General features: G+C 35.8%; 1 protein-coding gene across 1 annotated transcript in view; it reads left to right on the forward strand.

Moving 5' to 3' along the window:
* Positions 1-284: 284 nt before the first annotated feature.
* TRIM44 (tripartite motif containing 44) overlaps positions 285-14,860 on the forward strand; it is a 136,815-nt gene continuing 122,239 nt past the window's right edge. The window contains 2 exon segments of the mRNA XM_074231614.1: positions 285-292; positions 13,078-13,174. Of these exon segments, the coding sequence (XP_074087715.1) occupies positions 285-292; positions 13,078-13,174 (105 nt within the window).

Consider the following 14,860-nt stretch of genomic DNA (forward strand, 5'->3'; position numbering starts at 1 on the left):
CCTTCCTTCCTTCCTTCCTCCTTCCTTCCTTCCTTCCTTCCTTCCTTCCTTCCTTCCTTCCTTCCTTCCTCCTCCCTCCCTTCCTTCCTTCCTTCCATCCTTCCTTCTTTTCTTTCTTTTTTTTTTTTAGTTAACTTTCCCGCTTCCATGGCTGGCAAGCCTAGTTTTTTAATTTCATTTTTTCCCAATTACATGTAAAGCTAGTTTTCAACATTCATTTCTGGGGGACAAAGATTTTTAAGTTTCACATTTTCCCCTTTGTTTTTCTGAGATTCATTTACCAAATGAAAAGGTGAGTTAGGCTAGTGGATAAGATATCAATTAGAAGTCCAGAAGATTTGAGTTCAAATCCTGCCTCAGACACTTGCTGTCAACAAGTGTCTCTGTGCCTCAGTTTCTTTATCTGTAAAATAAAGGAGTTGGGTTTAATGGATTCTTAACTACTGCATCCCCTAGGGCAGCAATATCATGGTGCTGGTTCTGCCAGTGACTGACTATGTGTTTAACCTTGGTCACATCATCTTTCTTCCTAATCTGTAAAAGACTGAAAGGTCCCTCTGAGATCTAAATCCATGATCCTTTCTTCCATCCAGCTCTCACATGATATAATTTGGTAATATCTCTATCTTACCTTCCCCAGATTGCACTTCCCTCTTTCATTTCACCCACATTTAATTAAACAGCTATTTATTAAGTGCTCTCTGTGGACCAGGAGCTGCTTTAGGTGCCAGGGACATAAGGATGAGAATGAAACAGCTCCTGCCTTCAAAGAGATTCCATTTAATCCAGAGGGTTATGATATGGACTCAAATAAGTGACCTTTTTCACCTCTGGGCCTCAGTTTCCCTCATATGGGAAATGAGGGGACTGGTCTGGATTATCTCTAAGGTCTATTTCAAGTCTAAATCTATTATCCAAAGAAATTGGATTTAGAGGTAGGTTGGAGGAAGGGGAGTACATAGACTTAGGTATCACACAATAGTCCTTAAAAGTCCTAAAGACCCTAGAGTAGAATGAATCCCAAGAGAGCCCAAAATGACCCCCCAAAATAATAGTAGTAAGAGGGACTCATTTATCTTCAAAAGATCAATTCAGTTTTGCTGGCATCATAGTAGGAGTTATGATAGGACTATCTATTTAACTGTGTTCATGTAGACTAGTTGGGCCTAACCTATGGTCAAGCATTCGAACCTGAATTGGTCAGATCAACAACAGAGACACACTGCAACTTGTCTGTAACATAGGGATGTCATTTTGGTCTTCAACAGAGAAAGACAAGAACGAATCAACCAACTTAACTGTGGGGAAATCACTTCATTTTGGTACCTCAGTTTTCTCATCCGTAAATGAAATTATTGGACTAGATGGTCTCTGTGGTCCTTTAGAGCTGTAGAACTAGAATGGAAACCAGGAAGGAGACATGTAGGCATTGTGATCCTTTCTGTCACTTCCAATAAGATCCGACTTGGTCTCATCTTTCCATCCCGCCTAGAACCTCCAATTCCTAATCTGATGAAGGTAGGTCTCAGAAGAACATTTATGGAATTGCTTCATTTCATTTTGACTTTTTCCTATTGGAATACATGAGACTATTTTTTATTAATTTGTCTAACAAGAAATGGATAGAAATTGAAAAGAGCCCAAATTAGGTCTTATGTAAAGGAGACAACTTCTCTTTGTTCTAATTCTCCAAAACTGAAATTGGCTTCCTTGTGAGGTCGTGAGTTCCTTCTGAGTCTTTGAGCAAATTCTGAATGACTACTTGTTAGCTCTGTTGTGGAGAGTATTCTTTTTCATTTATGTCTATTAAAATGTAAACTTTTTGAGGAGAAGAGCTGTTTTTGTCTTTAGCTTTTATAACAATGCTTAAGAAGTGCCTATTGAATTAAATGGCTAGGTAGGTCCCCACTAACTCATAGATTCTGTGACTGATGATGTTTAATGTGGACAAGAGATGACTTAGTCAACATGTGATAGCTGTCATCAGTTGTTTGAAAGGCTGTCACAAGGGAGAGAAACTAAACTAAATTCTTCTTCTCCCTAGAGGGTACAACCAAGAACAGTGAAATTTCAGAGAAGCATAGACTGGGTTCTTCGAAATGAGAGGTGCCCCAAAGTGAAATGCACTGCTTTAGGGAGTTTGAACATCGTTAGAGGACTTACTGCCCAGATTAGTTGACCCAATTGGGTAGATTGAAGAAGGACTTGCTCAGGAATGGATTGGAGTAAATGGAGGCCAAGGCCCGTCCTCACTCTGAGCTCCCTTTACCTTCAATAAAGAATGAGGACAGGAGGAAAGGTCCATAAGTATAATGGCAATGTAATATGGCACCATAATGAGCATAAACCCAATTTTTCTCTCTTCAATTCTCTTTCCTCTTTGTCTTGACTTACTTAAGAGTTTCCTATTGAAATGTTCCTTTAGGCTTGGCAGGTACAAATAGAAGATTTAAAAAAGCAAACATTTCTTCACAGGTTCTAGTCTGACAGTGTATGTATGTGTGTGCATGTATGTGCATGTGTGGTCCAGTTAAATAGGCTATCCTTTACTTTTTTATCTCCAGTTTTAGTCACTTAGAACAGTGAACAGTTCTGGAGATTTTTTTTTAATTTTATTGATGTTCTTATCTCTTTCCTACAGTATTCTTTTCTTCAACATATACCTTGTTCTGGCCCCTGTAGGGGTAGATATGCTTTACCATCAGTCCTCTGAAGTTATGATTAGTCTCTATTGATTAGAGTTCTGAAGTTTTTTAGCCATTTTTCTTTATGTTATTGTATGTCATTTATATATTGTTATATTATGTTGCTATATTACATTACATTATATTTTTTGTTGTTCAGTTTTGTCAGTCTTGTAAAACTTTTATTTTATTATATATTATATACTATATAATATTATGTTACATATCATATCCCATCAAATAATGTATCCCATATATCCTCTCATGTTACATCTCATCACATCTCATCTCGTATGGTATTATCACATCTTATATGGAATACCACCATATCAATTAATCTCCCAATTCTGCTTATTCCACTCAGTATCATTTCATATTAGTTAGAAGGTTTTCTGAGGCATTCTGAAAAGCTCTTCCGTAAGCTAAAATTCCCTCTGTCGAGACATCTCTCTACTAAGAAACGATGTTTAATTTATTTCAAGGGTATATAGCCTCGGATAAATCATCACTATAAAACATAACAGCCCTGAAATTGTCACACTAAAAATAAAAAGGCCTTTTAAAAATAAACACAAATCACAGTTCTCAATCTGATACAGAATTTGCAGGGACATTAATAACACTTAACACTTTCTTGCCCCTCATTTCTTCACTAGGGAGGTCAGCTGCACTGGGCCGATGGATTTCTGAGGGTCAGGCCAGGGGTGATCACACCTAGCATGAGCTGAGAGCATTCTTTAATAGGTCTTATTTCATGATAAGATTTTTTTATCTTCTTGTTACACAAACAACTTGATGTGACAGGCTTCCATTTTAAAAGAAACATTTAAAATAGTTTGTTAAGTCTGTCTTAGCTCCATCTTACTTTTCTTAGAAGCATAGATTTAGAGGTGGAAGAGACCTTAGAGATCTAGTCCAATACTCTGATTTTGTAGATAATTTTCCTTCACCTTTTTCTCTTCCCCCCCCATTTTTCCATTTTTCTACCCTCTCTGCTATCCTTGCTCCAATATAATAATAATAATAATAAAGAGAATACTTTAAAAATATTATCTTGCTTGATCTTCAAACAGCCTTTGTGAGTTAGATGCTCTTAATATTCCTATTTTACAGATGAGGAAACTGAGACAGAATAGTTAAATGACCTTCTTAGGATCACGGAACTGATAAGTAGTGGTACGGGGCAGAGTGCTAGGAAGACTTGAGTTCAAATCTGACTTCAGACACTTACTAGTTGTGTGACCCTGGGAAGGTCACTTAGCCTCAATCTATCTTAGTATCGTCAAGTAAAATGTGGATAATAACACCTCACAGATCTGTTGTAAGGATGAGAGAATATTTTTAAATACTGAACCATAGTGAACCTAGTAAATTCTGTGTTAGTGCTTGCTCTTTGCTCCCTAGTAAATGGAAATTGAACTCAGTTCTTCCTGACTCTAAGTCCAGTGTTCTATTCACTAAACTATCAATCTGTCTTGGAGATAGGAAAGCTTGGAGAAAGGAAAGTAGATTCTTTGGATAAACTGGGAGTCAGAGAATGTTAGAATCTCTAGATTTGGGATAGATTGTTTAATCCTTACTCACAGAGGATTTTCTTATACAGCATTCCCAATCCCTGGCCCTTCACTCACCACATGAGGACCTCTAATAAGCTCACTACCTTTTAAAAGAACACTTGCCTCTGCATAGTTGTTTTTATTTTTAATATTTTTAAAATTTCATTAAATATTTCCCAATTACATGTAAACAAATTTTAATAATTATTTTAAAATATTTTAGGAGCAGCTAGGTGGCTCAGTGGATAGAGTACTGGCCCTGGAGTCAGGAGTACTCGAGTTCAAATCCAACCTCAGATACTTAATAATTGCCTAGCTGTGTGACCTTAGGCAAGTCACTTAATTCCATTGCCCGGCAAAAAAATAAACAAAATATTTTTAGTTCTGAATTCTTCCCCTCCTTGATATGGCAAGAAATTTTATTTTGACTATACATGTGACATCATATAAAGCATATTTCTATATTAGCCATGTTACAAAATAAAACATAGGTTGAAAAAAAGGAAGGAAGGAAGGAAGGAAGGAAGGAAGGAAGGAAGGAAGGAAGGAAGGAAGGAAGGAAGGAAGGAAAGAAGGAAGGAAGGAAGGAAGGAAGGAAGGAAGGAAGGAAGGAAGGAAGGAAGAAAGGGAGGGAAGGAGGAAGGAAAGGGAGGGAGGGAGGAAATTGAAGGAATAAAAAAATGTTATGTTTCCATCTACATTCAAAGTGCATCAATTCTCTCCCTGGAGGTGGATATAATTTTTCATCATGGAATTTTCTTGGATCATTTTCTTTATCAGGATAGCTAAGATTTTCATAGTTGGTCATCCTTACAATATTGCTATTACTGTGTACAATGATCTCCTAGTTCTACTCATTTCAATTTGTATGAGCTCATATAAGTCTTCCAGATTTTTTTGAAACCATCCTGCTGATTATTTCTTATAGCACAATAGTATTCCATCACAATCTTATGCCACAACTTGTGGCATTCCCCAATTGATAGGCATCCCTTTGATTTCTAATTTTTTGCCACCTAAAAAGAATTTCTTTAAATCTTTTTGTGCATAGAGGTCCTTTTTCCTTTGGGCTCTTTGGGATTTAGACCTTGTAGTAGTATTCCTGGGTCAAAGGGTATGCACAGTTTTGTAGCTTTTTAGGTATAGTTCTGAATTTTTCTCCAGAATAGTAGGATTAATTCACAATTCCACCAACAGTGCATTAGCATCCCAGTTATTTCCACATCTCCTTCAGCATTTGTCATTTTTCATTTCTATCATGTTAACCAATCTGATAGGTAAGAAATGGTGCTTCATAATTTTTTAGTTTTCATTTTTTTCTAATCAGTAGTGATTTAGAGCATTTTTTGTATGTAACTATTACAAATTTTGATCTCTTCTTCTGAAAAAAACCTCTTTATTTATTTGTTTATTCATTTGTTTATTCATTTATTCATTTATTTGTTTGTTTGTTTATTTATTTAGTAGGTTTTTGCAAGGCAAACGGAGTTAAGTGGCTTGCCCAAGGCCACACAGCTAGGTAATTATTAAGTGTCTGAGACTGGATTTGAACCCAGGTACTCCTGACTCCAGGGCCAGTGCTTTATCCACTATGCCACCTAGCCGCCCCAAAAACCCTCTTGCTCATATCTTTTGACCATGTGTCAATTGGGTAATGGTTCTTATTTGTTTTCTAAATTTCACTCAGTTCCCTATATATCTGCAAAATGAGGCCTTTATCAGAGAAAACTTCCTATACAAATTCCCCCCATTTCCTGTTTTTTTTATTTTGACTGCATTTTGTTTGTGCAAAAGCTTTTTAATTTCATGTAATCAAAATTATTCATTTTACTTCCCATGATCTTCTCTATCTGTTTGGTCATAATCCTTCCCTATCAATAGATGTGATTGATACACTTTTCCATGCTCCCTTCATTTACTTATGATTTCACTTTTTATGTCGAAATCAAACTTTGACCTTATCTTGGTTTATGTTGTGAGATATTGGTCTAGACCTAGTTTTTGCCAAACCACTTTTCAATTTTTCCAACTATTGTCAAAAGGTGGGCTCTTGCCCCCAAATCTTGGCTCTTTAGGTTTTTCACACAGTGGCTTACTACAGTAGTCACTGACTGTACATAATCTATTCCACCGATCCACCACTTTTAGTCAGTACCAGATTGTGTCGATACTTACTGCTTCATAATACAGTTTGAGATCTAGGAGTGTTAGGTCACCTTCCTTGATAGATTTTCCCATTAATTCCTTTGATATTCTTGACTTCTTGTTGTTCCCAATGAATTTTGTTATTGCTTTTTCTTGTTCTATAAAAATAATTCTTTGGTAGTTTGATTGGTATGACATGGAATAAGTAAATTAACAGGCAAAACGGTCATTTTTGTCATATTGAATAAGCCTACCCATGAGCAATCAGTTGTTGTGATCTTTCTTTATTTGTGGGAAAAGTGTTTTGTAATTGTATTCATTTAGTTCCTGTGATTGTCTTGACAAATAGACTCCCAAGTATTTTATATTGTCTGCAGGCATTTTACATGGAATTTCTCTTCATATCTCTCGCTGCTGGGTGTTGCTGGTAGTATATAAAAATGCTAATGATTTTTGTGAATTACTTTAAATCCTGCAGGTTTCTTAAAGTTGGTCATTGTTTCAGCTAGTTTTTTTGAGTTGATTCTCTGAGGTTCTTTAAATATACATCATGTCATCTTCAAATAAGTGTTTCCTCATTGTCTATTTTATTCTTCTACTTTCTTTTTCTTGTCATTGCTAAAGCTAATATTTCTTAAAAAATGTGCTAGCATTTCTAATAGAATACTGAATAATGGTGGTGACAATTGACTTCCTTACTTCACTTCTGATCTTTTGGGGAAGGCTTCAAGTTTATCAATATTTACTCTTGACTTTAGGTAGATATTATTTATCATTTTTAAGATCCCTTTCTTTGCTTTCTGGTGTTTTTTAATAGGAACGAGTGCTTTATTTTGTCAAAAGACCTTTTCTGTATCTATTGATACAATAATAACATTTGTGTTTTATTTTTATTGAATAGTCAATTATGCTGCTAGTTTTACTAATATTACACCAGCCCCGCAATCTGGTTATAAATCCCATCTACTCACATGTATGCTAGTATTTTATTTAAAAATTTTGCATTGATAAACATTAGGAAAATTGGTCAAAAGTTTTCTTTCTTTGTTTTTGTACTCCCTGGTGTTGTTATTAAAACCATATCTGTGTCATAGAAGGAATTTGGTAGGACTCCTTCTTTACCTATTTTTTCAAATAGTTTATTTACTTTGGGTATTAACTATTCCTTAAATGTTTAGAAGAATTCACTTGTAAATCCATTGGGTCCTAGGGATCAATTTTTTCATAGGGAGCTCATGAATATCTTCTTCAAGTCCCTTTTTTCTAATCTAGGATTATTTAAGTATTCTATTTCCTCTTCTGTTTATCTTGGCAGTTTACATTTTTGTATTCATCCATTTCACTTAGATTTTTCATTTTACCTATAAATAGCTGAGAAAAATAACTCCTAATAATTTCTTTAATTTTATCTTCACTCTTTTCATTTTTTGATATTAGTAATTTGGTTTTCTTCCTTTTTTTGGAAAATCAAATTAAGTAATGATTTATCTATTTTATTGCTGTTGTTTCAATTTTTCCAACAATTGTCTGATTTTATTTATTAACACAATGATATCTTTTTAAACTTCAATTTTATTAACATTTCCTTTGATTTTCATGATTTTCATTTTGATGTTTAACTAGAGATTTTAAACTTGTTCTTTTTCTAGTTTTGTTGCTTGCAAGCCCAATTCAATGATCTGTTCTTTCTTTCTTTTATTAATGTATGCATTTAGAGATATAAATTCTCCTTTGGCTGGATTCACAAATTTTGGAGCATTATCTCATTGTTATCATTTCCCTTAATGAAATTATTATTTCTATGATCTATTCTTTGACCCACTCATTCGTTAGGATTAATTTATTTAATTTCAAATTAATTTGTAATCTGTCCTTCTATAGCCCATTATTGAGTATAATTTTTATTGTATCATGGTCTGAAAGGGATACACTTCCTATTTCTTCTTTTTTTCATTCAGTTATGAGATTTTTATGGCCCAACAAATGATCAGTTTTTATGAAGGTGCCATGTAAAGCTGAGACAAAGGTGCACTCCTTTCTATTCCCATTCAATTTTCTCCAGAGATCTATCATATTTAACTTTTCTAAGATTCAATTCATTTCTTTAAATTCTTATTTATTTTATGTTTAGATTTATCTACCTCTGAGAGGAGAAAGTTTAAATTCCCCACTAGTATAGTTTTACTATTTTCTTTATTTTTTTTACTGTCTTCTGTAATTCATTTATTTTTTTTTCTTAAGAATTTGGATGTCATGTCATTTGGCTCATATAGGTTCAGTATTGATATTAGTTCATTTTCTATGGTTCCTTTTTATCAAGATATAGTTTCCTTCCTTATCCCTTTTAATTAGTTCTATTTTTGCTTTTGCTTTGTCTGAGATCATGATTGCTATCTCTGCCTTTTTCCTAACTTCTTCTGAAGCAGAATAGACTCTGCTCCATCTCCTTATGTTAACTCTGTATGTGACTCAGTGCTTCAATTGTACTTCTTGTAAACATCATATTATTGAATTCTGATTTCTAATCCATTCTGTTATCTATTTCTGTTTTATTGGTGAGCACATCCCATTCACATTCATAGTTATGATTAGCAACTATGTATTTCCTTCTATCCTAATTTCTTCTGTTTATCCTTCTTCCTCTCTTTTTATTTGCTCTATCATGTTTTGCATCTAATTACTGTCTTCTTTTATACATCCTTCCTTTAACCACAACTTCCCTTTATCTCATCTCCTTTCCAACCTACTTCCCTGTTGAGTAAGAAAAGATCTCTAGTACCAATTGATTATGTGTGTAAGTATACACCTACACATATATGCATGTGAGTGAGGTTCAAGTGCTGCCCTCCCATTTTTCCCTCCTTTTTTTGTGATTCTTTTATGTGAAATGATTTCCTTCAATTTTCCTTTTTCTTCCTCCTCTCATAGATCGGTATTCCTCTTTCTTGCCTCTCCATAATTTTTTATAGCATCCCTCCATAATTGATTCAGCCTTGAGACTTCTTTCTTTGTAGAGTCCTTCTAAACATAAAATGTTTAGAAGTGAAATAAATCATCTTCACAGATATAAATATAATCATTTTAACTCAACTGAGTCTCTTAAGATTTCTCTTTTGTTTTACCTTTTTATGATTCTCTTGAGTCTTGTCTTTGAAAGTCAAAATTTCTGTTCAGTACTGGACTTTTCATCAGGAATGCTCAAAAGTTCTCTTTTCACTAAATATCTATATTTCCTTTTGAAAGATTATATGAAGTTTTGCTGGATAGCTTATTCTTGGTTATAATCAAAGCCCTTTTGCTTTCTTGAATATCATATTCCACACACTCCACTCCTTTAATGTGGTAGGTACCTGTTGAATCTTGTGTGATCCTGACTGTGGCTCTACAATATTTGAATGCTTTTTTTCTGACTGCTTGGAGTATTTTCTTTTTGACCTCAGGAACTCTAGAAATTGGCTATAATATTCCTGGGAGGTTTCATTTGAGATCTCTTTCAGGGAATGATCAGTGGATTCTTTCCATTTCTGTTTTATTCTCTTGTTCTAATATATTGGACTAGTTTTCCTTAGTAATTTGTTGAAATATAATGTATAGGCTCTTTCTTTGGTTATGGCTTTCAAATAGTCCAACAATTCTTAAATTATCTCTCCTTGATCTATTTTCCAGGTCAATTCTTTTCCAATAAGATATTTCACAGTTTCTTTTTTTTCATTCTTTTGACTTTGTTTTATTTTTTCCCCCTTGGTGTCTCATGGAGCCATTAGGTTCCAATTGTCCAATTTTAATTTTTAGGGAATTATTTTCTTCAGTGAGCTTTTATACCTATTTTTTCATTTGACCAATTCTTCTTTGCAAGACGTTACTTTATACCTCTTTTTGCACTTGCCTAGTTATGGTTTTTTAAGGTATAATTTGCTTCAGTATTTTTGGTGACTCTTAGCAAGTTGTTGATTTCCTTTTCTTCATTTTCTTTCTTTGCTCTCATTTCTTTACCTAATTTTTCCTCCACAATTCTTATTTGAGTTGAAAATCATTTTTTAGAATGAATCAGAAATTCTTTTGGGGCTTGTATACAATTCCCATTTTTCTTTGAAGTTTTATTTGTAGCTCTTTTGAGTATGTATCTTAATCTTCCTGCCCATAAAAGTTTTTTTATGGTAAGGCTCTTACTATTGTTATTGTTTTCTCAGTTTTCTACCTTAGTTCTGATTCTGGACTTGTTATTAAAGTTGGACCCTGTTTCTGACTTGGTGGGGAAGGGACTCTCCCAAACTTAAGTTCTTTTTTCCAAACTGCTGTTTTCAGAGCTAGTTCTAATGTTTTGAAGCCAGTAGTATTTACAAGGTGGTGTGATCTGGGGGTGGGGGGGAGGTGTGGTCATTACTCCCTTGGTCTGAACTGTTTTTCTTACCAAGGAAAGGCCCCCAATCTCTTAGAATTGCAATTGATACTTCTGCTAAGGGCTTCAGCTCCCTTGAGACCAGAAGTGATACGGTTCCACAGGCCCCTTTTTCCCTTGGGTTACATGTTCTTCAGTCTGTGAACCCTTAGGACCAAACATGATCCTGCCTTTCAGGGTTTGAAAGACAGTGCTCCACTCCATCCTTTAACTTTGACTCAGAAGTAAGGATAGACCATGGATCTACCAAAGAGAATCTAGTCCTGTGTCCAGTGCTAGCACAGGAGCCTCTATAATCTCTTTATGACCAGTTGTCAGCTTGGGAGCTCCTAAAGCTGCTGCTGCTTCTGTTGCCTCCATCAAGACTCACGACAAGTATTCATTCCATCCACATGGACTCCTGGACATCTTCCTTGTTCTGGATCTCTCCAGTCTTCTATGTTGTCTTGGGATGGAAGGATGTTTCCCTCTGACCTTTGTGACTCTGCCACTCCAAAAATTGATTTGAGACATTTTTTAAGGTTGTTTGGAAGGGGATGTTGGAGAGCTCAGTCGAATACTTCTCTACTCTGTCAACTTCATTTTTTTTTCCAAATAAGTTTTGTTGCTATCTTTTCTTTTTATCTCCCCCAAATTTCCCCCTTTCCCTCTTCCTCTTTTCCTTCTCAGAGAACCATTGGAATAAAACAAAGATGTTTTTAAAAGAAAAAGAGAAAGAGAAAACATTAGTAAGACCAACCAAAACATCAACTCAGTCTTCCATACCAAGGACTTATCTTGACTGAAAAGCAGTGGAGAAGCTGTCTTTTCTTCTCTCTTCCTTGTGCCTGAGATTTGTAATTTCACAGCATTAATTTTCAGTAGCGTTGTGATGGTTGTTCTTGGCAATTATATCACACTAATCCTTGTGTATCTTGTTTTCTTGATTTCTTTCACTTCTATCTACATTAGTTCATGCAAGTCTTTACATTGCTTCCTAATAGCCATCATATTTGATGTTTTTTATATTATAGTATTATTCCACTCCATAACTCAGTTTACTTTGCTGTCCTTAATTAATGGATGTCTATTTTGTTTCCAAAAAAAAGGAACACTACAACTATTTTTATGTATATGGAAACCTTCCTTTTTGCCAGTTATCTCCTTTGGGGTATATCCTGACTGGAGAATCTCTGGGTTAAAGATTAGTCACCATATTTACATAATTCAAAATTGCTTTTCAAAATCACTGTGTTAATCCACATCTCCAACAACATTGCTTTAATGTGCATTTCTTTTTTCAGTCCTTTCAACATTATCCCCAATTTTTGTCATTTCTTCCATTGTTTTTTCCTTTATTCTCAAAGAAGAACATCAGGGAGATGATGATACTATGACAAGCATGAGAATTGGATTGGGGGAGGGAGAGCTGTGTTAAGTCACCAGCTTCACTTTCCCCTCCAAGCCTGGGCCCAATGACTAGATATGGATCAGGACAACTGGAGATGGCCCTCATCATTTTTGTCAATTTGAGAAAGGAAAGAGGGAGAGATGAACAGAAAGGAGGGAGGGAGCTGGGGAGAAAAAAAAAAAGAGAAAGATTTTAGACATCACCCAGTCTAATTCCTTCATTTCACAGATAAGGAAACTGAAACCCTGAGAAACGCATGCTTACAGGTAACACAACTAGTCTGGGGGCAGAACTGGGATTAAAACTGAAATCTTCTAGCTCCAGGACCAGAACTAAATAGTACTAAATAGCCTAATTGGATCAAAAAATGAAAAGATTATTTGCTTCATTTCACATATGGGGAAATAAAGCCCAGAAGTTAATTGACTTGCCCATAGTCACTTTAATGGAAAGTATCAGAGCAGCCAAAATTTGAACCCAAGTCTTCTGATTTTAAATCTGGTGCTTATTCCAAGAAACCAGGTCTTGGTTCTTTCTATACACCATAATCCCTTTTCTCTCCTTCTGCCTTCCATACTCTTATAGGGTTATAAATAATACTAAATGGTCTGGAATAAGGATGGAGGCAGGCACAATTTAGACCTTTCAAAACTCATTTCTCTGATTTCTCACATCGTAGTCCTTTAGTACCCTTATTGCAATCACATTCTATGCACTCAATATCACCCTCAGACCCTCTTCACCTCTTCCCAGCCCTCCAGGAAATTCAACTCATCTGCCCTGACCACTTCCTAGCTCTTGCCTGCAGTATGTAGCCTGAGGCCAAGTGGACTTAATGAATGCAAGTCCAGATGCTTGGTCAGTCTCCATGTGTTACCTAACCCATTTTCCCACATCTGACAGGTGTAGTGAGGATGACCTGCTCCTGGGGAAGATCACTGATGGTGCAGACTTCTTTCACCTACAGAAGCCTTCCTCTTGGAGATGTGGAGTAGGGCTGGTAAACAAGCAAGAATAAATAATTCAGAACTGGCCTTGGGGGTCAGATATGTAGTGAAATTAGTTTTCAGATTTGGCTCTGGGTTAGACAAATGGTGGGCACCCAGAAACGAGAACTGACATTTATATATCAAGCTTACTGCATCCCAAGCACTAAGCTAAGCAGTTAGTATCTCATTTGCTAAACAATTATTATCCCATTTGCTCCTCATGACAACTCTGGGAAGTAGGTGCTCTTATTATTCCTATTTTACAGATGAGAACCCAGAGACAGGCAGAAGTAAATACTTCTCTAGGAGCATATAACTAATAAGAGTCTGGGGCTGTGTTTGAATCCAGGCCTTTCTGACTCTATCCAGCATTCTGAGAGGAAGCCAGTTGATTTTGAGATCTGGACCCAGGTTCAGGAAGACCTGAAATCAAATCTACCCTCAGTTCCTTACTAGCTATTGATTGAATCTAGATTCATAAAGACCTGAATTCAAATTCACCCTCAGAGACAGCAGAAGTGTGATTCTAGGGAAGTCACTTCACCTCTCTCTGCCTAAGTTTCCTCAACTGCAAAATGGAAATAATGAAAATAATACATATTACTCAAAGTTATTGTGATGGGAGAAGCTAAGTAGTGCATTGGTTGGGTTATTGTTTTTGTTTTTTGTTTTTTTGTTTTTGGGTTTTTTCCAAGGTAAATGGGATTAAATGGCTTGCCCAAGGCCACACAGCTAGGTAATTATGAAGTGTCTGAAACCAGATTTGAACTCAGGTACTCCTGACTCCAGGGCTGGTGACCTATCCAATGCACTACTGAAGTCAAGATCCAGCCTCAGACACTTCATAATTACCTAGCTGTGTGACCTTGGGCAAGTCATTTAACCCCATTGCCTTTCACAAACAAAAACAGAAAACAAAACCAAAAGAGTTCTTGTGACAATAAAATGAGATAATATTTGTAATGAGATAGTAATAATGTAATGTGGTTTATGTGTTTGTTGACATAGGCTGACTCCTTGTCTAGAATGCAGTCCTTGGAAACTTCCATCTCTTAGAATTCTTGGTCTTCATTCAAGACTCCACTTGGATGTTCACCTGCCACATGAATGTGCCCTTTGTTAATACTTTGGATCTCTTCAAATCACCTTGAACCTACTTATATGGGCATATTTGTATCACAATGATGAGATATAAACTTCTTGAAGGAGGAGACAGTCGAGTCTGGAAGGTCTGTTTGGATGTAACAGAGAGAATATGAATGAAAACCATAGGACAGAAGTTGGGAAAAATAGGTAGGGTTCGCAGACTTTTGGTCCATCCAAGAATGAGGAAGAGCTCAGAATATGACATTTGGGTTGTATACCTTGCTTAGTTGATGATCCAAGATAAATATTGTCCAGCTTTGAGGGGAGGGGTGATTGCTATGTCCTGAGACCTTCAGAGCCTTGTAACAGGTATAGCTCTTCTCCAAGGGCACCCTGAAAAGAGAAATTGTTTTGTTTTAACATTTGTCCCTTGAGCCTGGTACAGTGTCTAGTACATGGTAGGTGTTTACTCGATTGAGTGATTGATTAGATTAGGTTAAATCCTTAATACTACAGAAATATGACATTCTGTTAATATTAGTTGTTCAGGTGATATGCTTATTAGACAGGGAGCACCTTAAAATAACCCTTTGTTAAGGAAATAACTTCAT

Source organism: Macrotis lagotis, chromosome 3 (genome assembly GCF_037893015.1).
Source record: "Macrotis lagotis isolate mMagLag1 chromosome 3, bilby.v1.9.chrom.fasta, whole genome shotgun sequence".
NCBI classification, from domain to species: domain Eukaryota; kingdom Metazoa; phylum Chordata; class Mammalia; order Peramelemorphia; family Peramelidae; genus Macrotis; species Macrotis lagotis.